The sequence below is a fragment of the Pseudopodoces humilis genome, chromosome 1 (assembly GCF_049639895.1).
Source record: "Pseudopodoces humilis isolate 2021_Gansu_Grassland_sample_001 chromosome 1, ASM4963989v1, whole genome shotgun sequence".
NCBI lineage: Eukaryota > Metazoa > Chordata > Aves > Passeriformes > Paridae > Pseudopodoces > Pseudopodoces humilis.
In genome coordinates, this window is record NC_142200.1 from 127339874 (window position 1) to 127365694 (window position 25821).

The window sequence follows — 25821 nt, forward strand, 5'->3', positions numbered from 1 at the left end:
AATACCATTTTTTCTCAAGGCCTGGGGCTTTGGTGCATGTTTTCTATACTATAGAAAATGGTTCAAATAATAGTTCATATAATTTAATTTTGTAAAGGAATAAGATATATAAAATCCATGGATTTTATATAAAATAGAGCTGAGGATGACAAGTTTTCTGGAAAAATGTTGTTGACTGTTTTGTAAGATCAGTGGATTTTTGTAGATGATCATGAAATTTTTGAGATTCTGTTGAGACTGTTAATTTTACTGGGCTTAATGATGACAGAATATGAAAAATATATTTGCAAAATACATTTGAAAAATATACTTGCAAAATAAATAGTTGGAAAGAATTTCAGATTTAATATGTCGGATACTTATGGACTATACCCAGTAAAGATTTTAGTAGCTTGTTTTGTTAAGTGACTTTCCTTAGATACAAAATGCAGTGGAGTAATTACTTTCATAGTTTTCCTTTTAAAGTCTAAAATTCATAAATCCAAATTTCACTTGGACAATATTGGTGGTCCTTGTTGCATTAAGAGTGTCTGTAGTTATTCCAAAGCATGTTTTATTTCTATTTTACGTCTTAATCACAGGAGATGGAATGTCATAGGAATGAAAATGTGAATGTAGCATGTTTGTTTGTGCAATAAGCATTTAAACATACCCATTAGTACTCTGCAGAGAAGAAGGTCCCCAAGACTTAAAGGACCAAAAATCCCCACTGTAAATCAGCAGGCAGATCACTTGGAGGGAAAACAAAACAACTCTTTCATGCAGTGATCAGAAATTAATGGCAAGGTAGCTATTTTTTAGTTAGAGACCATGGAGGGACAAACAATTATTTGTTTTAGGACCTTGCAATTTATTTTAAAATTGAGTTTCAAAGTTGAATTTTTTAAAAGGTTGATAAAAGTGACTGCATGGATTTCTGAAAATGAGTGTTTAAAATCTTCAGCCAATTGTTTGTTTTGCTTTCTGACAGCTCTGGTTCAAACAATGCAAACAAACAAATGGTTGTATTTTTTGCTGGCTTTAGATTGATTTTGTGCTGTTATGGCTCTTGACATTGAAGCATTAACATTTTGCTTTTTTAACGCTAAAGCAATTAAGCAGTATTCTGACCTGGATTTTAAAGCTTCCATTTACCAGATATTTTGATTAAATACTTGTTTAGGATCAAAGCCCAGTTGCCCAGAGAGGTAGTGGAATCTCTGTTGTTGGAGATACTTGCAGAATCACAGTTTGGGTCAGGTTGGAAAGGACCACAGGGAGTCATCTGGTCCAACCTTCCTGCTCAAGCAGGGTCATCCCAGAGCACATGGCACAGGATTCTGTCCACATGGTTTTTGAGTGTCTCCCGTGAGGAAGATTCTGCAGCCTCTCTGGGCAATCTGCTTCAGTGCTCAGACACCCACAGAGTAAAGAAGTTCTTTCACATGTTCAGGTGGAACTTTCTGATTAAGCAGTACTGGGCCCAGTATTGAACCTTGGGGAACGCCAGTAGTGATGCTGCACCCTGTGCCACTGATTATGACCCTCTGGGATTTCAACGTTCCCTTACTGGACATCCTGAGTCAGAAATTCATGAGGGGGTATTCGAACCTCATCTGGCCATGGCCCTGAGCAACCTCTTCTGGTTGGACTTTCTTTGCCTGGTGGCTGGACTCCACGAAATCCAGATATCCTTTCTGTTACAAATTAATCTGTAGCTCTGAAACAGGTTCCTTTAAAAAAAAAGTCTAAACAGATATAGTAACTCCTAGCTTCTGAAGCACACCTCAGCTTCTCTGTGTTTTGCTGTGTTTAGTTAAGTGATTTGTGGATAGCTGCTGAACTTCCAACTGCAGGTTTAATGCAAAACTACATTTTTTTTCATTATCCATTTTTTAATACTGGACTTAGATGATTAGGAAATTACCCTGTTAGAACTGAACAATAATTTGGAGTGAGTTCTGGTACATAACTGGATACTTTTTGATGGTTAAATCACAAGCTAAAACACTTCAGATTTTTCATGTAGTATGAATGGTTTTTAATGTCTGAATTGGGCAATCTGCCTACATATGAGACTTGAGTCAGTGATGTGGTAGATGAATGGGTATTGAGACCTAGCAAGGGAAGAGGAAGAGGACTATTTACTGGGCATAGGAGTTTGTGCACCATAAATGGTTGCAAAAAAAGAATTCTGGGGTATGTGTAAAAAGGCAGTGGTAAAGAGGATACCATGTCTCATGCCATCAATGAATCAGTAGAAGCACAGTTGGCAATCTTCCAGTCAGCTGCCTGCACTGTATAATCCAACATTTTCTGTTAGAAAAGCATCTGGTAGTAGTTGCCAAGTCATATTGACATCAATATACAGTGTGATTGTGAAAAGATCAAGTTGTGTGGGTTCTCTTACTGTACCTACACTAATGTGGTTGTCTGTGTTTTCCAGGTCATAGGAAAAATTAAGTGCACTTCTTTAACTTGGGCTGTTTAGAGAGATGTTTGTACTTAGATGAACTTCTAAGACATGCTTGTGGCCTTTAATGTCTAAAACAGACAAGGGAATGCAAATGGTCTGGATAGAGACCTTATTATATTCCTAATTGGCTTGATGAGGTTTTCACTTTTATTGCTGTGTGTTCCTTTGCCTTTTGTAATGCCAATAATTAAACATTGTATTTAGTCTGAAGATACCATTCTTTTTACTTCTTGATGTTTGGGCATGTCTTGGTAATGTGCCCTTGCAGCCCAGAAAGCCAAATGTGTCCTGGGCTTCCCCAAAAGCAGCGTGGCCACTAGGGTGAGGGAGGGGATTCTGCCCCTCTACTCCGCTCTGTTCTGCTCTGCCCTGGTGAGATCCCACCTGGAACACTGCATCCAGCTCTGGGGTCCCCAGCGCAGGAAGGACATGAAGCTGTTGGAACAAGTCCAGAGGAGGAAACCCATGATTAAAGGGATGGAGCACCTCTCTTCTGATGAAAAGTGGAGATAATTGAGCTTGTTCAGCCTGAAGAAGAGGCTTTGGGGTGACCTAATTGCAGCCTTCCAGTGCCTAAAGAGAGCCTACAAGATAGGACAAGGGGGAATGGTTTTAAACTGAAAGAGAGTAGATTTAGGTTAGGTTTATGGAAGAAATTCTTTACTGTGAGGGTGGTGAGACACTGTAACCCAGAGAAGCTGTGGATGCCCCACGCCTGGAATTGTTCAAGGCCAGGTTGGATGAAGCTTTGAGAAACTTGGGTCTAGTGAAGGGTGTCCCTGCCCATGACAGGGCCATTGAAGCTAGAAGGTCTTTAAGGTCTATTTCAACCCAAACCATTGTATGATTGTATGTTTCATTTTCTTGAGATGGAATTTTAATTTTGGGCTCCAGCCAAGGAGAGTTTACAGGGCACAGAGCTGGGGGAGCAGGATACATTGTTCCTTCAAGTTGGCTAATGTATGATAATAAATTAAAATAAAATGACAGGGGCATATTCAAAGGAGACTCTGCAGCTTTCATGTGCTAACAATTTGAAGTAAGAATTGTGTGGAGCCTTGCCCCATTAAAACAAAATTGAGACTCATTTTATGCTAGCTAAGTGTCTGCTATCTCTTACCTGGCATCAGGTAAGAATGTGCCTTTTTTCTCTAAGGCAAGTCTGGCGTCCAGTGAAACATAGCTTTTGGTAAATGATGATTTGTTCCTAATTTCATTCACACAGGCTCAGAGGCTTGCTGTGGGGAAATTCTGGAGGTGGGATGATAGGGAAAGAGGAAGCAGATGAACATCTGATTTCTCTGCGAATGTCTTTATTTCTCTGGAAAAGCAGTGGTCACTGCCAGAAAGAGACAACCTTTATATCCTCTTGTATGCAGGCAATTCAGGTTGTCCTTTTCCTGCTGGTTGCTTTCTTTGAAGAAAGTCTGGCAGAAAGCAGGGACTTGATAAATGTGATCTCCAGTGACATGTGGCCCGGTGCCTTGAGCTGTGTCGGTAGAAAGCACCCTAGATGGAAGACTTTACATAGAGGGATAGGACCTCACCCTGAACCAACAGACTTTCTCTCCCTCTGCCTTGAGAATTTTTCCTCCTGGAGAATGCTGGCAGACAAGATCCAGCCTGGCTTTGATGGAGCTTGAGACATGAATGAACAATGGGGCTGTCCTGGGGGCCTTGACTTTGCTTGGAGAAAATTCTCATAGGACATTAGGACTTGGAGTTACGAATTTTATGAATTTGAGGTTAACTGGGGTTAGTGTTTCTGTTTGTAAGTTAAATCCAACTTGCTCTTTCACCACTGATTTCCTGGGGTCAGTGGATGCTGTGTTTTTAAAGCTGAAACTACAGACTAGGTTGTGAGATAGGAAGAGGTCTGCATTTTCATTTCTGCTCTCTTTGTGAAGCCTTCTTGCTTTAGATTAAGGTATTCTTGTGGATAATACCATCTGCAGGGCTTTTGGATCAGTGCAGCAGGACACCTGCCCCTTTCATCTCTTTGTAACTGTTTCTTTCTGTGTCCTTATTCTTAATTTACTTGGGCTCTTCCTGACATCTTCCTGGCTCTCAGTGGTGCCACTTCACTCTGACTTTTTCCTGCTTCCTTGCCTAAAAGAGGGAATTCCACTCCGGTTGGATTTCCCCACGTCAGAAGAGCTGCTGTGCCTGCCTGGCATGGACTGAACCAGAAGCTGGAACTCAACATGCGCAGGAGACACAACCTCATCACCCCAAGGAGTCAGCTCCCACCTTTGCTTGTGGCAGTGGAATGGAAGGTGGCTCCCAGTACTGCCTGGCAGGCAGAGGCTGCCTCCAGTGGGGTGACTCCCAGCTTGTTCTGAACACAGGCAAGCACTAAACTGTGCTGATTTCCTCAACCCCAGGCACCAGCCAGGCTTGGGAATTGGCTTACAGCTCTGCTGCTCACAGAGACAGACAGGAGCTCGTGGTTTCGACTCCTGGTCTTTCTTCCACAAAGCGTGAAGGGAGCAGACCAGCTCCTGGCCCAGCCTGTGGGTAGGGAGCGACTCCTGGGAACCATCTCTCCATGCTCCCAGGAACCCACAGCAGACAAAAACTGGCTCTTGGCTTGAGTTGCTGGAACAGTCATAGAGCAATTAGGAAGGCATATAGCAGCTGGGAACCTCTGGCCTTGAGCTTGTCTTCAGAGGCTTTGCCCTATTCTTTTGGCTGAGACAAAACTCGAATTGGGCTCTGTCCTTTGAGACAAGTACTTGCTCAGATCTCATTGCTGTTTTCATTGCTCACAGTGATGCTGTCAGTAGTTGCAGAAACGTATGGTCCTTACTACTGATGGTGTATCAGATAGTTGCTTCTTCACAGAAACTGCTCTGTATTACCAGTCTGCCAAGTGTTTAGTAAACTGTGGCCCAGTTGTGACTACTAAATATGAAGCTCGTATTTAGGTGTGATCATACTTGTCATGCTGCCCCCCTCCTTGTAGAAGAGATTTAGGTTTAAGATCTGCATAGTGCTGGTGATAAGTTGTTTTTCCTGCCTGCCGTGTTTCCCCCCATCCCCTGTCCTGCTTTTCAGTGGTCCATAAGTAACTCCAGAAAAGTGGATCTTGAAATAATGGTATTTTTGTCATTGATTTGTTTGAATGTGGAGAACTCTGGGAAAAATTCAAACACATGAATTACAGTCACACAAAACTTTCATTATTAGCAACTTGAAAAGGTAATGCCTCAGTTTGCCTTAGTCATCTTTTTATAAGTTGTCTTTTAATTTTAATCTTCCCTTGTTTGAATTTGAAACTTGAAATATCTTTCTTTTAATTAAATGCTGTGCATATAAAACTTAACAAATAAAAGTATTATTCAGAAGCTAGTTGAGAGGGTGATGATTTGGGTAAAAAACAAACATTAGGTTTGCTTTGCAGTATGTTACTAATTTATATGAACAGTATTACTTTCCTGTTATAAAATATCATACTTGTTTATATGTTTGTCTCTATTGTTATTTTATTACTAAATTAATGTTTTTCTTTTCTTCCCAGAGGATGCTAAACAAGTTTTTGGCCAGACCACGATTCATCAGCACATTCCTTTTAACTGGAATTCAGAATTTGTACAGCTGCATTTTGGAAAGGATAGAAAAAGACACCTAACATACGCGGAGTTCACTCAGTTCTTACTGGTGGGTCTAATACAGTATGGTTTGTTAAGAGTAATAAGAGGGATGCAAGAATCCAAGTATTTGCAAGCTTGTGAAATACCATGGTGGTAGCAAAGTTGAAATACATACCAAGTGTAGGCTTTTACAGTCAGTGTGCTGGACTTGTATAGTATGTTGATAAATAGGATATGCTATTGTTAAAACTGCTGATTCAGGCTAGCTGGGGTTTTCTTTCCTTCCCCTTTGCTTTTTTCACCTGTATGCAGAAGGTGATTTTTTTCTATACTGTTGTGTAGAAAGACATGAAATTAAAAGCCTGGACTTCAGTGACTGAAAATCTGTATTTTTAAATCTACAAGTCAAAGAATGTTAAACAACAGTATTGAACATTTTAGACTCAACTTGCCAGACTCATATTACGAAGTACTTCTGTCTGTAAACAGCATGTTTACCAAACATATATTTAATTCAGAGCTGATATCCAGGAATATTTGTTACAAGCCATTTCCACACACTTTACTTTTGATCTTTTTGAATTAAGCTTATCTTAGGGAAAATTTGCTTGTAGCATATAAAGAATAAAATTCCGCTTTTTACAAGGAATTCTTGGCTATTCATACTTCTGTGTACTTTGTTACAGGAAGTAAAATATTATGCTAATAAAAAAATAATCCAATTATCTGTATTTCAGCAGTACTGTTAAAAATAGGCTTCAGTAGGAAAAGAGGTGAAACACGTGAGTTTCTTGTCGGTATTCCTCCTGAATACTTAATGCCTGTATTAGTATTTACACTAGAGAGTTTCAAAATGGGAACCTGCTTCAAGACTGTAAGGTTTCTTTTTTTCTTGTTTACACAAGTATGTTAGTTCACAGTAGGAGGTGGTATCATTTTGATGAGGAATAATTAAGATAATGCTATTGAGACAAATGTTTCAAATTGACTTCATAGAACAGAGCCTAATTAACTTTGTATGAAGAGGACGTCAGGTATCACATGATTAAATCATATTCCCTTAGGCTTTGTATTGACTACTGTAACTCCTAAGTAGCTAAGACATAAACCAGTTTTGTGACAGAAACAGGAATCAGAACCTCTTTTCAATGAAAAAGCAAATGTGCTACTTGATTAGGAAAAAATGCCTCTGGCAATGTGTTCTGGTATCTCCTTCCAACTACAGAATAAGCCTCGGAAATGAATCCTGATTTTGGTGGTTTAAAGTCACAGTTTTAATGAGCTACCAGTCTTTTTTGCCTCATCTGTCTATTTGCTTAGAGATCTGAGAAAAACCTGTAGAAAGACTCAGAGTAAAAATATGACACTTTTCTCACCATTGGAAAAAAAAAGAAAAGGGTATGTGTAGAGGATTGTAGTGAGAGGTTAAGAGAGGTTAAGAGTCATAGATCTAAAAAGAACTTGTAATGTTAAGACTGGATATTTGGAATATTTGAATTCTTTCTTTGTGTTCTTTTGTGTTTTAACTTGAATTAGGAAAAGCAAGCACCGAGGCAGGAGTTTCCTAACTTTGGAGATTAGTCCTAGCTATTAGGCTTTCTCGTCTTGTGGAGGGATGATGCTGTGGGGATAATCGGTTGTGTTGGAAGATGTTGGTGGTCCTAATGAACCAGCCAGCCCTTTTAGTGATAATCCATATAGGTCTGAAACATGGGAGGAAGAGCATAAATCAGGAGAATAAGGATGGCAATTCTGTGTGTCTCTGGAGAGGTGAGATGCATTCAGGAAAAGTTCTAATGCTGCTAATAAAGATGCTCTCAGCGCTGGTGCAGGCAGAAGGACTTTCAAATAAATTAATTGTCCTAAGACTGTTGAAGCTGCCTATTATCAGTACAATCTATTAGGATGCTCAGTCAGTTACAGTAGTTGAGTACATCTGTTTACCCACTTTCTAGAACTGTAAATCCTTGAATCACGTAAGTTTCCTTGACGATTCTTGCCTTGCAGCATTGTATTACAGAAGCTGAAGTTTGGGCACAGAAATGGCTCTCAGCACAAAGTGGAGATGGAAATCTTCCTTTAAGCTCTGTAACCTTTAAATGTTCCTTCTCACAATCTGCCTGTGCATGAGTCACTGCTTTTGGTCTGATGTCTAGACCTTGGACCTTAGACAGCAGGAGACCATAGTGGATACCAAATTACCTTTCTGCATTCCTTATGTGTGAATGCACTTTACATTACCCTTAACATGGACCAGATGGTTCTGTAAGGTGCTTCAGGTACTGCTTTGTAAGTACAATGCAATTTGCAACTTCTGATGGAATAATCTAGCTAGATTCAAATTCCTTTACATTGGATCCTATTATGTCACATAAACTTGTTCCATGATCATTATCTGTTGCAGCGTTTGGACTAATCATCACTTCTGGCAAAGCTCAAGGTAGTTGGGAAATAACATTGGTATATTTTATCCATGCACAAGATGGATCTCTTGTGGCTTTAAATATTAAGTATTTATATGGGATTCTGAATATTTATATCCTACCAGCACTTTTTCTGTCTTAAATAACAGAGATGCCTGAAAGGATAGCCTCCAAACTCCTTGGCTCTAATACAGTTAACAATCTATTTGCATCAAGCTAGAGCTCAAGGTGTGTTGTTTTACCCTGCTCATTTGCTAGCTTAAAATTAGCTCATCTATCTATGCTATATATCCATCATATGTATCTGTTTGGATATGATCATGTTCCATCATCACTTAAGTGGCAAGTCTGCCTTATGAAGAGCAACATCAGCCCCTTTCTCAGCATGTAAAATCTATTCCACACAATTCATTTTAACATATGCTTATATGTGGGTCTGGTAAAACCATTTCTGCATTGTCTGGGAATTTATTTATGCCCAGAATATTAGCTGATGAAGTAATACTCTCTATAATTGAACCTTGGGATCTACTCCAGTGGCAAAGATTGTGTTGTATCTGATGACTTGTAGATCCATTGGGATGGAATGCAAACATAAATTTTTATCTAAGTGGAAGGTAAAGAAGCTTTTAATGAGCTGTAAGTGAAAGCTGAGGTAAAATCTCTAGAAGAGAAATAATTTCATTAGAATTCTGGTGCCAGCATGCCTGCCATGATGTATGAATTAATTTTTCACAAAGTCTTACGCTACCTGAGGGAATTCTGGACTTCCAGCATCAAGGAAGATGCTTGTTTTCTATGTATATATAAGTTTACAGAAAGTCTAGTTGGAGGAGGTTCTTTAGGATGTGTAATTTGTATTGCAAAGTAATGAGGATTGTATTTCTTTAAATTTTAGTCTGTCTAGGTAAAATAATATGGGAGTGAAATAAAACTTTTAACTATAAATAAAACAATAAAATTATTGCAAGTCAGATAGCATCTCTGAAGATTACAGCTTTGCTTTATTGTTTTTCAGTTTATTTTTAGGGTGATACTTTTTATATTAGCTGCATATACACAACATATGTTACAAACATCTCATGAAGAATTTCCTGATAAATTGCCAGTAGCTACTGAACTCATTTTGAAGCATAGTTAGTTATGCTGTGAGTTGTCTCAGCTTTCAGGCATAGAGGCTGGGGGAATGGATAGCCTCTCTTTTGAGGTGAACACTTTAAGGAATTTATTGTATTGATATGCACTGTGCAGTGATCAGAAAGGTGATACGTCTGGTTTGTTTGTGACAGACTTCAGGTCTGTCTGGAATTCAGTTCTGAGATTGTTTGTTATCATGTGATTGCGTGTTCTTGTGTGCCATACTGCTGCCATCCATGGTCATGGATTGGGAATGTCATGTGACTGAAGATCCCTGTGCTTCTTTCTTCTTGGCGTAACTGAAAAATGTGTAGCACTGCTCAAAATAACTGTATCCTAAAACGTCTCTACCTTTCTGAGGCCGGTCTTCTTTATCTATGTGCAGTATGCATAAACCATTTTGAACCGGAACTTAGTTTCTGAACTAAGGAGGAGGTGTGAATAGGGAGTTTCAGAAGACTGACATCATCCCATTCAGACATTCTCACAGCTTTGTCTTGCTTTCTGTCTACAGCTAAATGGCTCTTTTCTGGCTGACAAGAAGTTGTATAAGTGGAAGCACCAAGACCTTGACAATGTGTTTAACCAAGTGGGATAATTCTCTCCAGTGGGTTCCAGTTTATCAAGAAAATTGCAAAGAATCACGTTAGCAATGAGAGGATGGGATGTTATGCCTTGTTCTCAGCTATAGTACTAGCACCCTTTTTGCAGTTAGCTGGGTGATGACAAGAAACATGCACTAGACGCACCTCTTTGGAGCACGAGCCCTGCTTTGTTGTGTGGCTAAGACATCACTGTCAGTCAAGGTTGCACCAATGGTATAATATCGCTAATACCTCCAAACTCACTGATGGATGTACACAGACAGGAACAGATTGGACTTATGCAAGTGATGTCCAGGTTTTCTTACTGCATTTTAGTGCTGGATTCTGCCAATGAAACACTGCCAGCAGTTGCAGTGGTTAAAACAAATTGAATGAGAGAAGGAGAAGAAAGCAATATTCACTGTTTCCCACATAATCCTTTGCTAAATAGAGTTCATTTTTTCTCTGGTGGTACTTCCATTTAATGACAAGCATTTTTGTTCATTTGTTCATACATTTCTACCTGCTAGGTGATGAGTATTTAGGATACAAGCTTTATTGGACTTAACTCCTCTGTAGAGCTCTCTGCCTCCCAAGTAGTTGCTTGCCTCAAGCTGATGAAGTCATTTTGAGTTTTTGTGCTCATCTCACCATAAACCTTCCAAAATTGCTTCCTTCCAAATTTCTGTTGAAATTATAGTCTCAATTGGAGTGAAGTAAGAACTTGCATGGCTGCATCCAGCCAGAGTGAGTATTATTGCTGAATTGTAGCACTTCAACATAGGGGTCTGTAATGTAAAGAAAATGTGGCTGAACTGAAATTGTACCACTTCAAATTATAACCCCCACAAGCATTTCCCATCAAAAGAAGAAAATTCAGATTAATTCTGGAATGAAGCATTGATCACTCTTACCTCCACCCCTTTCTTTCCTCTGCCTAATACATTAGGAGGTTTTCATCATACAAGGTACAGTGCTGTAATTAGAAATAAGGACCAAAACTGGCGAAGTCAGAAGGCTGAAATAAAAATACAAGCATGGTTTGAGTGGCAGCGTGAACTGAGTAAATAGAAGGAGGGAGGGATGGCGTCTGCAGGCCTCTGGCAAGTCTGATCCTACTCCATCTAAATTTGCCTTTTTCCCTTCACTCTTTATTTACTTGAATGCTGCTGTCAGACAAATATCAACTTACAGGAAATCATATTTACTGTGAATACTTCATGATGGTGATTCTTGACTAACTTGAGTCTTGAATTAGTATGTATTTTAAGGCACGTATTTGTAAATACAATGGAAATCGTTGGATAGTGTCATGGTCCACAGCAAGACTTGCTTAGTATTGCTGACATAGTTCTACTCTGATTCTATTTTCTTAATAACTGACTATGAATACGTATTCAGAATAAGCACTATTTTTCCAGTGAAGAAGTTTTTATAATCCTTAAAACTTAAAGGGAATACATGGCAATGATTTGTGTACCTCCATTCAACTAAAAAATACAGGTTGGGAAGTCTTAACTGCATCGCCAAAGATATTTCTTTCTTTACAAACCTGCAGAACTGAACAAAAATTCATAAGTAATATCCAGTTACGCTCTGTGCAGGGTTATTCCTTTTAAATGACAAAAAAAAGAAAGTAGTCTAACAGTAATTTAAGAAGAAAGTGTGAAGGTCACAGTAAGAAAAGATACAACTTTGAGAGATTATATACCTTTTTACTCCTCTTTTCTCTCAGTAGTACATTTGAATCACAAAATGAGCTTATCAGGTAGTTGTATCAGGTAATGTTTATGCCTGTTTCTACTACTGAAATACTGATAACTGATATTTAATCAGTCATGATACAAGGAGTTCTAAATTAAACTGGCGTCTTTTTATGTCTTAACGAGCACTTTGAGGGAATTCTTTTCAGATTAGTAGGTGTCTACATGGAAATCTCTGATGATTTCATTGTCCTCATTTGGGGAGTAGTGAGTGCTTTTACAGAAAGTATTTTGACCTGCTGTGACACATGCAATAAACTGGATAATGTACATCGTGGAAAACTTTAATGTTCATGAGTGGGAGATTACTTGCACTGGTGTGTTGGTATGTGTTCTCCATTTCTCAGTTAAAGGAGTTGCATGTCATAATGTCCAGACAGCAAAGAAATCATGATGTTGTCCTAGGTGCTAAGGTCAGTGATAGAGACCATAGGAAAGGCTCAATAGAAAAGCCTGAAATTTGCATAAAACATACATACAACAGCCAATTAAAATTAGATGTAATTGTGTTTTGTTAGGTATGAGAGTCTTGTAGGATTGCATTACTTATATTAAATGTGATTATTTTTAACCTAACTGCTTTTTTTTCCCCATTTTCAGGAGATACAATTAGAACATGCAAAACAAGCCTTTGTACAGAGAGACAATGCTCAGTCTGGAAGAGTTACAGCTATGGACTTCAGGGACATTATGGTCACTATCCGGCCACACATGCTGACACCATTTGTAGAAGAATGTCTAGTAGCTGTGAGTAGTTCTGGTATCCCAGCTGGCAGACCTGGGATGCAGATGTGGGGTTCCTTTTGTACCTTGACCACTACATGACATGTAATCCAGCTTGAGGATGCGTGTTGTGAAGTCTAGTGGTTATTATCTACACATGTGAAAATTAACTCTGATTGCTGAATATAAATCCTCAATGTTCTTGGTTGCCAGAGACAAAAGACAAAGTATGTTGATGGACCTTAGTAAGGGCCTAAAAATGTAGAGCTTGCCTTTTTCCAGCCATTCCATCATAGGAGACTGTGTCAAATATTTTCGAATGCCATTACATCCCAGTTAGGACATCATCCTCAAAGAACCTGCTTTGTATTGTAAATTATAAGCTTCTGAGTGTAATATCCAAGAACTTGGGGACAATGTGTGAACTAGAACATCAACCTAGGACATTCAATGTGTCTTGACTGATAGTTGTTACGCTTGACTGTGTGTTTTGTCTAAGTTTGGAGCGCATAAACTGAATTAAATACTGCAATTCTGCAGTTTCACTAAAGAAAAGAGGTACATTTGGTTTTGACCTCAGTTTATAATTTTGAGAACTTGTAACAGCACATCCCAAGTAATCTAAAGCTTGGCCATATTCAGGTTTGACGATCTGCTTAAAAGTCTGTTCTGCTTTGAGTTGCAAGGGAGAATTTCAGAGAGATGAGTGAAGTGATGAGGAGTCCAAGCTCTAATGAGACTATTGGAAGATGCATGAAGCAAAAAGCATATCCAGAAGATTTAGGGACTGACAGTGATATCTGGTACTTTCTTCCATGGTTCCCTCACAATCTTGTTACCAGCCTTCCTGGGTCATATTCTCTTTCACAGAGAACATCAGATAATATTTTTGATTATCCCTCAAGGTCAGTTAAATTTTGGCAAGCTCATGCATAATTTTTTCAGAAATTTGCTTGACCATTGATTTTAAAATTTAAGTAGTGAATTGATCCAATAATTTTTCTGTGTGCAGACCCAACACCACTTTAAAACAAAGGTTTAAGCTCAGTTCTCATTTGAAAATGCATAACTGTTCAAACCTTATGTTTGACTGCCTGATATAAGCCTTAGAGTTTACTGCTGTTTTTCCATGACTTGATTTTTAAGGTTGAATTTAAAGGTTTCAGTTGACCTTTTTCAGAATATGTTTTGGTTTTGTTGAAATTTTCTATATAGTAATACGCTTTACATGTAGAAGTAGATTTCCTCATTACTAGAAATGAGCCAACTTATGAAACATTTCCAACTGAAGCAGTACTGAAACTTGAACTTTGTAAATTACTACTGGTTATGTTGTTATAATCCTGCATATGTATTTGTTTAGGTTTGTAGGGTGGGAAGAGTTTTATATTCTGGTCATGATTAGTTTCAGTAACATAAGAATCTTTCATAGTTTAAAGTTCTTTATTTTGCAGGTTTTTTAAAAAAGCAAGCCTGTGTTGCGGTCACTCTAGTAAAAGAACATTATTTGAAAACTTCTATTTCAAGTTTTTTTTAGTCTTACAACAATCTCCTTTCTCTTTTCCTCTTTTACTGTCTGTACTCTAGGCTGCTGGAGGTACCACTTCCCATCAGGTCAGCTTTTCCTATTTTAATGGATTTAATTCTCTGCTTAACAACATGGAGCTCATTAGAAAGATCTACAGTACTCTGGCTGGAAATAGAAAAGATGTGGAAGTCACTAAGGGTTGGTAGAAATATTTGCAGTCTGGAAGTTTCCTTGGGTATTTGAATGGAGGGGAAGACCTCATCTGTATGCTTTTAAATCAATTGGTGGGGGGGGAGGGAAGCCTGCCTCGTTACCATTCCTTGGTTTGCCACTCAGTTTTGTACAGTCCTGTCGTAGTCCACCCTCCAACTTTTTCATTTTGTTTCAATCAGAAAAAGGTCCTAGTAAACTGGTGGTGGGGGCAGGGTGAGGAAAGTATGTAAAGATATTTAAAAGTTTAAAAAACTTCCTAGGACTCCTGCCAAATTGGCAGCCTATTAAAGTGACCTTCAAGGGTAGTTGAAGAATTCCATAAACTTGTATTGGCGGCATAGTAAGCTGATCTACAAGCTTGGAACAAGATGTTATCTGCTATATCTAACCACTTTTATAGAGAATTCCCTGTGCAACACCAGAGTTTCATTAATGTGGCCTCCTGGGACTACGCATGAAAAGTTCCACATCTCTTGACTCCTGTTTTGGGGGTTTTTCTTTGTTTGCTTTTTATTTTATATTTTTCCCTCTGACCTGCAGCTGATTGATACCGTATGTCAAATATCCTAAATCCTGCTGGTAGCACTAAGCTTTAAGACCAGAGAGCTGTACTTACTTGCATGAAGGACAGACCATTTAAGGCACACATTTATGTAGTGACAGGAACACTTCTGTGTTGGGTAACTTACTCCCCTTTCACCCTCCCCAACCAGCGTCTTCTACTTTATAGTAAAATACAGTGCAACTTTGGGGTGCTCTGGATTATTTTTTCTGGTTTGATTTCATTAAATTTTCTGTATTTTTATTCTGTTGCAGAGGAGTTTGTTCTGGCAGCCCAGAAATTTGGTCAGGTTACACCCATGGAAGTTGACATCTTGTTTCAGTTAGCAGATCTTTATGAGCCACGGGGGTAAGTGGAGAGTTATCTATGCTCCTCTCTTTCCTTTTCTCTACTACTTGGAAGGAGTGGGAGGTGGTGTTGGGGAGCAGGAGAGTACTGTAGTGGCCTTGTGCAGGTAACTGTAGTGGTCTGGAAACCAACCTCTAAACAAACACTAATGTGAATTAATTTCTTCAGGCGCATGACATTAGCTGATATTGAAAGAATTGCCCCTCTGGAGGAAGGGACGTTGCCCTACAACCTGGCTGAGGCTCAGAGGCAGGTAGGAACAGAAGCCAGCATGATGTTATTATTTGTTTCCCATGCCAGGTAAAGAGACAGCCAGCCTCTTCCTGTTGTTGTTATCTAAGTTGCTTTTCTCTTGTGTTCTGTAATAAAGGTGAGGAGCAACATCTTGTTAGAATTTATTTTTTAACCTGTGTCATGTTCTCTCCATCTCTGCTTTGTGTCCCTTCCTCTTGGGCTTCATTTTGGCAGGTGAAACGTAATTTACGTTGGAAAGATAAAGTGTCTAGAAGTGTCATCCAGGCATTCAGCAAATACTAGATGCATGCCTGTGTGAGGTGTTTATGTTTTGTGATTCTTTTGCTCTGTGTTCTTGTTAATGAGGAAAAGAGACTTCCTACGTCAAATATGGATGGTTAAATTCAACATCTAGCCTATGAAATGGCAGCCCTTGTTCACAACACATATGCATTTTCCTGGATTCACAGTGTTCTCTGCTTTGCTTTATGCTCTGTTGAATATCAAAATGGGAGAGCTTATGTATAGACTAACATCACAGTTTCGGTAAAAGTGTTAATATTTTCTTCATGTCCAAAACCTAAAGGATATTTACTTTCAATGGTATAACCACAAATGAACTTGTTTTTTTGGTTTTGAGGCAAAAGGAAATAGGATTGTTCTTTAAATGTCAAACCTGTTGATCTTTTAGTTTTTGTATTATCATATTTTGTATTTTCATTGGCACAAGTTTCTATACAGATAGCTTTAAAACTAACCCTTCTGTTTCTCTCTGTCTCTATTTTAAGGCAGTCTTAACTTTGTGTCTTGTGAGACTAAGGGTTTTTTGTTGGTTTTCTTTTTTCCTGCTCTGGGTCTGTGCGGAGACGCCAGTTTGACCACAATGAGTTGATCCAGGCTACATTTTTAGGACTACCAGGCCATAAGCCAGGCCTCTGTGTGTGTGTGTGTGTGTGTGTATACACATGTGTCTCTTTTCCTTCTCTTTTTTATTCTCCTGCCTCCCTTACAAGTGAACACCCCCACCACCACTCCAAGACGGTAACAGGGGTGGTGGTTTTCTGTTTGAGCAGTTACAAAATGGTGATGATGCTGGGATGAATTCAAATGAGTTGGCTCCCAAAAGCTCACCATCTATTCCTAGAAGACTCGTAAAGGAGTTAAAAGCATTTGCATTGGGCTGAATATCAAGTAACGTAAGTTACAATAGGTGGCAGTAAAAGGTAGACAAAAATGTGTGATGAAAGTAGCAGCTTCTTCACTTTTTGTTTTGGGGCCATTGCTACCATGATATATGTTGTTCTAAGAGGCGAGGACATATGAACCTGCTTAATTCTTACAATGTATTTTGTGTATCTGTCCCACATTTTAATTTTTTTCAACGCTGTTCCTTTTTAATGTTATCTGCTTGATGCTGAGACTGAAAAAAATTTCAGCTACATTGAAATCTTCCATTTATTTCTGGTCAACTCCACCTATATTGGAATTAAGTAAAATGTAAACACAGGAAATGTATCCATATTTTTATTTTGTTGCTTTACTTGTAGTGTCCTAAAGAGAACACATTGCAAAAAGTGCTAGTAAATATGAAAGAATTAATGCCCCTGCAGAGCTTTTGTTTTCTTCATATTTTAGACATGAACATAACATTAGACAGCAATGTTAAATCTGGAACACTTCTGAAATTTATTTCTCATTGGGTTGAATCTAGCACTCACAGACTGTGAGCAAAATGAAATTGTGCAGGTGCTTTATGGAACTTTATTTTCCTTTAGCTAATCTGTGTGAATGCTTGCATACTTGTTTTGGTAGCCTGGGAACTCTGTGTTGGCGACAGTAGAAAGGAATTCCAAGCTGGAGTTGCTTTTAGCTGTAGAAAATTAATGACTTAAGAGGCAATATGTAAGCCCTCATTTAGACCATTGATTTTGGAGTTGTATAATTTTGTTGTAGTGTCAGTCTATTTTCTTTGCTATTCCAGTTTGAAGAGGCTGCCTTATATGACACTTAGAAATCGGTGGGAAAAAAAGTAATAATTGAGAACAAAATCTCCAGTGTATTGTGGAATTTTTTCCAGGTATCCGTATACTTGTATCTGTCTGATCATGAAATGTACTGTTGGGAAATGATATGTTGTGATTATTTTCCTTGTCTTTCCTTTTGTTTTAAATCCTGCCTTGACAGAAAGCTTCAGGCGATGTGTCTCGACCTGTTCTCATCCAGATTGCAGAATCGGCGTACAGATTTGCCCTTGGTTCAGTTGCTGGAGGTTAGTAATGGCTGAACAAAAGAATATTCATCTTCACTGTTCGGGTTTTTTCTTCTTTTCTTTTGTCCTTCTTCTCCTTCTGCCTCTCATTTATTTAAGCATGGAAGGCTTCTCAGACTTTCCCTTGGAGCTGTGTCTAAGGGATGGGATGACTGTAAGGTTGAAGGGGAAATGATCATCTGGTCTACAAGAATTTTGGAATTTGTGAGCTGTTGGAGTTTCCAGGTAGTATTGCTATCTGATTTGTCCCCAAACAAATTTCAGGAAGATGAAATTAATTGTGAAGTATGACTGGAAAGTGCATTTGGTTAAAACTGTGGGAGGTAGTTTAATGTATCCAGAATATATCATGAAGAAAAGATGTAAGTGATATGTTAGATGTAAATGTGACAGATGACAGTTGCAGTCAAATAGTGCAAATGCAAAATCATGGTTTCTTATATCTTGAATTTCATTTGCAGCTGTTGGAGCCACTGCAGTCTATCCAATTGATTTAGTGAAAACTCGCATGCAAAACCAGCGTTCGACAGGCTCTTTTGTGGGAGAACTTATGTATAAAAACAGCTTTGATTGCTTCAAGAAAGTGCTACGTTATGAAGGTTTCTTTGGGCTTTATCGAGGTAAGTTTAAAAAGCTGTTATATACTAATGATAAGATATTATTAAGGGTTTTATGTGACGGTATTTTTAAGTCATTTTAGTTCATACTTCAGTTTTGTTTCTTCTCTGTTGCAGGGCAAGGATTTGTGAACCTCTTGGTAATTAAAACTTCACTGTAATGAGAACATTTCTGTAGGACCTCTCTGTTCTTTCCCTCCTCATCTGCCATAGGGAAACATTAGTGATTTCCTAATATATTGTTAGTAAAGCACAAATATATTGTTAGTAAACTTCTCATTTCCTTAGCAGTGCTTAGTGCCAAGAGTGTTTTGTCCTGTTTGGTAAAGAGTTAGATCATTTGTGGGTTTTTGTTCTTTGGAGTACTTTTTGTTGTGTTTCTTTTGAGACAACAAAGTCTCTGTGAACCAGTTGCATTTGCTTCAGTAATCATTGGAAATAGTCATCTTTATCTAGTTTTATGTATACCTTTACTTAGGTTGTCACTGTGGAGTCAGCCAGAATGATTCACTGGGTTTCAGCCCACTTAGCTTTATATATGTAACCAGTACACCTAAGTTCCAAAGTTACCCATTCCAAACTGCCTTTGGAGGCAATGGAGAAAGCTCCAAAATCTATTGACCCTGTTCAGGATGTAAATCATTCTGACTTTGGATATCTTGGTGCCTGAAGTTTTTTTGTTTGTTTTATTCTTGTCCCAGTTGTGGCATCAGTGGTGTCAGTTGAGGTAACTCAGGAGGAGTCATAAAGAATCAGGAATCTTGGCATGAAATTCCAGTTCTTCTCTGTCACAGAGTTAAAGTAAATTATATTTCTGGTGTCACAACTATTGAGATCTTTTATCCCCCTCTGCCATATTCATAGGGGAGAATTTGAAACTTGCATTACCAACTTCATTTTTAGCCAGCTTGCTTAAAACCTTGTCACTTGTAAAAATAAGAATTGTAATGAAAGAAATTAATTGCTAAAAGCAGTTGAGTAAGGAATGAAGAACAGAGGATTTTGGTAACGTATGGTTATGAACTGGTGAAGCTATGTGCACCTTAATAAAAAGCAACAGTTCATAAAACAATGTGGGAAACAACATTAAAACTAGGTGGTGTGATAGGTGTGTACATTATAACATATGACCTGAGTTACTGGGGGTTGGCTAAGTAGCTCCTCTGCAAAATACAGACTCTGTAATTATTACAGCACAATTGGAGATGGGAAGGCTCTCTTAGTACTGACTGAGTTGGAGGCCATTTTTGGAATAGACATAATAATTTAATAAAGAGTACTGGCGTGGTCTCTATTTTGTAAGGATTTATAGCAATCAAAGTCTTTTCAAAAGTCTCATATGACCTAAAGAACCAAATATATTCCTTGAAAAATTTTGTCTGCTTCTTCCAGCATCCTGAAAGAATAAATATGCAGAATTCTACTATTGCTTTATTCTATTTTATTGAAATTCCGAAGGACAGTGATTTTTTTTTTTTCACCTGGGAAAAAAAGCCAAACAGATAAATCAGAAATGTCACAAATGCATGTTCTTAACTCTGTTTGCTTGTCCTTGAATTTGGAATTATTTTTTTCATTGCCAGGTTTAGGGAACCTTAGGAAACTTCATCGGTAGAGCTTGTCTTTCCATTCCCCATTATCTTTTACTTTTCAGTTTTCCAAGGAATACTGAATAGTGAAATCTCAGACAGTTTGGTGGAGCTGAACTTCTAAGACCAGGCCAATAGTCTAATTTCTGGATTATATAGTAGAACACCATCATTTTAGAGGCAAATTGAGATCTGTGCTTCTACAAATTCTCTCTGTAAAGAGCACCCTGACTTAGCTCTTTTTAAAGAGGCAAATAGAGAAAACTTCTTAAAAATCTGGAGCTCCCTCTGTGCAGTTCTGTAAATTCGGACTGTTGCTTAATTTCTACGGAGATATTGAAGAAAGTTAAGGAGCTGAGTGCAAAAGGAATTTCCCAGTCAAGCTTGAGAGGACAAGAAGATTTGAAAGGAACATTTCATAGATTAGTGTAATTACTCAATGTAATACAGTAAATTTAGCAAGAATCATCATATTCTAGTTTCGAATCGTACACTAGGTACGACACACTCCAGAGTACATTACCTTTTGCTACTCATTGGACACTGCAATTCTTTCTTGAACTGATTTTTCAGGGTTAAATCAGTGTAGTGGTTTTGTCCCCACTGAAGGAGGGAGTAATCATTGGTAGACCTCTCCTTAGCTGAATAGATGCAAAAGCTTTTTAAAAATTGTACTAGAAAAATTCAGAGCAGTGGTCTCTTTGTCATGATGCACTTCAAGAAAGCAAGCAGAATTTGTAAGCCCCACTCTGAACTCAGCCATTTCAGATCATATTTTTAATAAAAGGCTCATATTTCCATCCAGCAAAGTGAACTGATTTTTTTTTTTTTTTATCACTATTTTTTTCCAAACTTGGAAACCATGTTTTAAACCACTATCTCAGATAAAGATAAATTACACCATCTTGTGGATATATAGAGAGCACTAAATTTGGTTTGATGTCAGTTTGGTTCTAAGTATAATCAGTGTTTCCACTGAGAAGACACTTGGATTAAAAAACAAACAAACAAACAAAAATAAACATGATATAAACCTTTGTAGAGTCTTTATAATATGCATTATATGAAGGCTGTGTTGTTAGCATTTTTTTAAAGACTTTATATCTGAGATAAATTTTTCATCTTTGTCTCAGCATGGCTGAAAAGAATGCTCATCTCATATACCTGTAATTTACTGTTGTGTCTGTGTTCATACCCGAAATGCATATTTAGAAACTCATGGGTATTTTTATACATGCAAATTTAAGAAAATTTTGAAAGCTGTGATTTGTCAAGGTCTCTTCCAACTGATGAGGTCACCTTCCTGTCAAAATAGAATTTTAATGAGAAGTCCACCTGATGAGTCACAGAATGCCTCACAGACTTAAGCAGTGCATCCAGTAGAGATTGTTTCACACGTACATGATAGAAGTTTGATGGGAAATTTAAGTACCACAGATAAAATGTAGTTTAGGAAAATGTTTGGTAGCCATGCTGTTAATGCCACTTTGCCTAGAGGATGGAAAAGACAGGGAATGCTGTTGAAGACATTGTCATCTGTGATCATTAACTGTTCAGGAGCTTGCTTGTTAGTTTTATTTCTTGTTGATGGTGCTTCTAGCCCTGCAGTGGCTCCAAATGCTATCTAATTTAGATTTTAATGATTTGTTCATCATTCAGCTTCATTATTACTGATGGACTCCCATGCTAATAATGCAAAAAAGACTGTGGCAGAAGCTTTCCTTCCAAATTATGCAATGGAATAATTTATAAAGACTGGAACTACAAGCCTGTTTGTACCCCAAGTTCTGTCAAAGCACAAGATTTTCAGGAAATACCCCATTTCCAGTCTGAGGGAGCTGTATTTGAATGGCAGCTGATGATTAATTGTCTAGTTTATCGTGTGAATCTTGTAATGGAAAAATGTGGCAGTATTCCATTACTGCCTTCCTATAAGATGCCCTAATGGTTTCACAGATTTTATCCTTTTATATATTAAACCTTCAGTCACTGTTTTTTTCCTAATATGAAGGGAAAATCACATGTTACACAGTGAAACTGAAGCTTCCCTGTTAGACATCTGAAAAAATACTTTGGCCAAATAAAATTTTTGTTTCTCAGTGCCATCAGTACAGCTGGGCTGGACGAGCTGTTGTGTGTGTATTCACAATGTATTGAACTGCCTTCAGAAAATAACTTGTAGGGTGTTGCAAACTGAATGCAGCTTTTGGTACTCTCTCTTGCACACACCTTCCCCTTCCCTGAGAGTCCCACTATGGCTGTGTCAAATACGAAGTGGTACATTGTAATTGCTGCTAAAAAGCCTTGGATATAAAAAAGGCATTGAATAATGTGTTTACTATGTACTATACTAGCAGGCTGCCTATGTGCAAGATATTATGCTCTGATGTTATACAAGGCATGCATTTTTAAGGTACTGTCAGACACTTCTAAGCTTGTTCTCTATCTCTGTATATGTCATATTGCTGATCTGCTAATGCATAGTAACGCTGAGAAATTCCCACTGTGTCAAGATAACCCCAATAGAAACATGACATTTTCATATGGGGCCTTTGATGTGCTTTCTTTCTTTCAAAACTTAGCATCTTTATGATGTTTAGAAAATTTTCAGCAGTGTTTCAGGGCTCACATCAAAACAATAAAGAAAATAAAAATTAATTTTGATGATCATAGCATATAGAATGTACGGGTACCACTCAGAGATAGGTATGAGATCAAATGAAGGGTCCCTTTGCCTTCCTAAGATGCTGGAGACAGCAGACCTAGCTGGTGCCTCGTAAGGCTCTAATACCTAGTCTTAAAATTCATGCTACCTTTTATAGAACACTGTCTGCTATCTTGCTTTAGGTATATACAGCATTATCTGTAATTAAACTTACAAAGGCAGGAAAAGAGAAAAATGTTCTAAGTTTTGGTTGTTCAGTTGGGTTTTTCTGGTGTTGGGTTTTTTTTTAACTGCTACATATTCTATTTAATCTTTCTCTTCTCTACCTCGAAGTTTTATGGAAAGCTTTGAGTTGTAATAGTCCCATTCAGATTTGAGTATAAAAGGAATGAACTAGATGAAAAAAAACAGCAAAAGATTTGTGCCAAGATAAACCTCTCTTATGACTTTACAAATATTTTTACAAATGCAAAGTTTTGGGAGCTGAAAAATGGTTAAAAGACCATTTTCAGATCAATTCAGTGAAAATGGATTTGATTCATCCTGCTAATGTTGTTTCTAAAATTGCATAAAATTTATGCAGATCATTAACTGGACTACTTGAATAATTTTCATATATTGATATTTTAGAATGTCTTTTTCTGTGATTTATTTGATAAAATATGACTTGAAAGTCATGGTATATATAGCTTGGGTATAATAATATATGTATATGTAATTTTAAGATTAATGACCTTCGTGTTTGGAGTTGTATCTGCTGTATCAGACCTGCTTAATTTTACTAGATTCAGTTTAAGATTAGGTAGTGTGCTTTTAGAGTACATGGAACATATTTTTAATCTCTGAAGATATAAAGTCATTTGCCATAATGTTTATATAAAGCCACACATACCCTATAGCAAGCTGTAAATATAGCAGTTACAAAGATAATTTTGTAATGAAAAAAATCCTGTTCATTTTATGTTACTGTGTTTCCCTAACAGGGCTGCAGATAATGTAATATTTAACTACATAATTCTGAATGGCTTAATGGTTTTTCATTGAGGTCTGGTTTCAAGTCACTGGTACAAGTAAAACTTCTTAAGAAACTCAGATTCTGAAATTTAACTTGCTCTGAAGATTCTCCTTTGGTTTTGAGCAATTGTATATTAATTTAGTTCTCCTGTATGTTTTTGTTTGAGTATTCATTCATATGATCATAATGCACCATAGTTGTCTTGGGTAAATGTTACATGTATATGTATATCAGCTGTATAAAAACATCAGTATATAAATATGTGTCAATTCTTTATTAAGAGTATCAGTAGGAACCAGTAAAGCTGATGGATGGAAGCAGGATCAAAGAATATACTAAACCAGAGCATGTGCATTTTTCTCTGTGTTATTCTGAAATTTAGCTGTTTAAGAAAATGCTTTTCAGCAGGTAAACTTTTAGAGGAGGAAACTTTTTTTTTTTTTAATTTGAAACAAAATTTAAACCATGGAGAGGTGAAAATGTCAGGCTTTGTAGGAAGTACCCAAATGTGCTGCCTGAGCTGCTAAAACAAAGAGCTCTGCAGCAGGAGCTCTAGCTGTGGTGATTTTCTCACATTTTTGAATGGTGTCCTAATTTCATTATGCTGATGAATGCTTGCAACACCATGCTAGCTTCAGGCTTTGTTGGTAAACTTTGCCTATTTTTAGGCTGTGTCATTCAAGTGTTTACAAAATATCGACCATTCACTTCAAACAAGTGAAGCTGACAGTCAGAAATTCACGCTTCCAGTTCTGTAGCACATCACTTCTAACAAAATAAAATAGAAAATTCCCTACCTGGGTAGAAAGCAACATAACTTCCTTTGTTTTAAGAACTGATGATTTACTTGGGAAAAGAGCTCAAGAATGCAGTTTGAATGTTTTGCATTATTTTTATTCCAGTCCCCTTAGATCCTGCCATCTAATGCCATTGTTTTTACTACAAAAAGGTACTGAGGTTTTGACTTTTGAAGTGGATGCATTGTGTTATCTCACAAAAATTAATTAGTCTTGGTTTTGTGTGAAGATGCAGAAAATAAAAGTCAGTTTAGGACAGTACTGAAACATATTTAGCAAATCCGTATTGGTGTTTAAACATAAAATGAGCTAGTATGAATTAAAAAGAAACAAATATGTATAGACAGTAGTAGCACTTGAAGTGGTAGCACAAAGTTTGTTCTCAAAATTGAATGTTTAAGTACTCACATTATATATAATAATACAAAATTGCTGCAAAAATCGCCTGTTTCTAGGTGCCGGTCTCTACATATATTTGTTGATTTGTTTATTTAATACCAAGTTACTCAATGCCCTGAATTCTTTATTTCCTTGTTATAGGTCTGTTACCACAGCTATTAGGAGTAGCACCAGAGAAGGCCATAAAACTTACTGTAAGTTTGTAAATGGATTTTTTCACATTTCTCCACATTGTAAAATGCATCAAATTACAATTAGCAACTGTTAATATATGATTTGTGAATAGTACAAGTGGCATACAAGTCTCATCCAGAGGTGGACATGAACATTTTAAGAATCTTACTGAAAACTTAGTTTTGGTCTCACTCCAAAATATGACAAGCTCATTCAACTTGTTCAGCTCGTCTGCTTGTCTGTAAGTAGCACAGGCCTTTGGTTTCACTTCTTAGCAAATCAGAAGAATTATTTATTGGAGGGCTTTTGTTTTTGTATCTCCATGTGGTTCCTGTATACATGATTCTAGTGGAACAGGAGATAGATAATATGAGCAGGTAGTGAATTGTTGATAAGAAAGGAACTTGTCTGCGTGATGTTTTTTTCTAAATGTTTTACTTTTGTAATTTTGTTATTTCTTAAGTGTTTGAAAGGCACTTAAGAATTTCTTATTATAATTCAGTCATAGTATATTGTTTATTCACTGATTAGGTAGTATTCATCAAAGCTAGTAGTATTCATTTAAAAAAAAGGCACGTAATGCTACTAATTGAATTGTCATTGTGTTAAAGCTTAGTACTGAACATTCTGATATTAATTTGACATTTAATTTAATTTTTTTAAAAATTAAATTAAAATTTATAAATTATAAAATTTCATATAATGAGCATTTAAAAAATATAATGTATTTTAT

General features: G+C 37.4%; 1 protein-coding gene across 4 annotated transcripts in view; it reads left to right on the forward strand.

The window, feature by feature from the left end:
- Positions 1-25821, forward strand: part of SLC25A13 (solute carrier family 25 member 13) — a 101694-nt gene that overhangs the window by 46826 nt on the left and 29047 nt on the right. For all 4 annotated transcript variants that reach the window (XM_005518816.2, XM_088063437.1, XM_088063433.1 and 1 more), the window contains 8 exons: positions 5976-6115; positions 12556-12702; positions 14266-14404; positions 15236-15329; positions 15498-15582; positions 17748-17832; positions 18294-18452; positions 25056-25108. In XM_005518816.2, coding sequence (XP_005518873.1) covers positions 5976-6115; positions 12556-12702; positions 14266-14404; positions 15236-15329; positions 15498-15582; positions 17748-17832; positions 18294-18452; positions 25056-25108 — 902 coding nt within the window. The remainder of the gene's footprint in view (positions 1-5975; positions 6116-12555; positions 12703-14265; positions 14405-15235; positions 15330-15497; positions 15583-17747; positions 17833-18293; positions 18453-25055; positions 25109-25821) is intronic.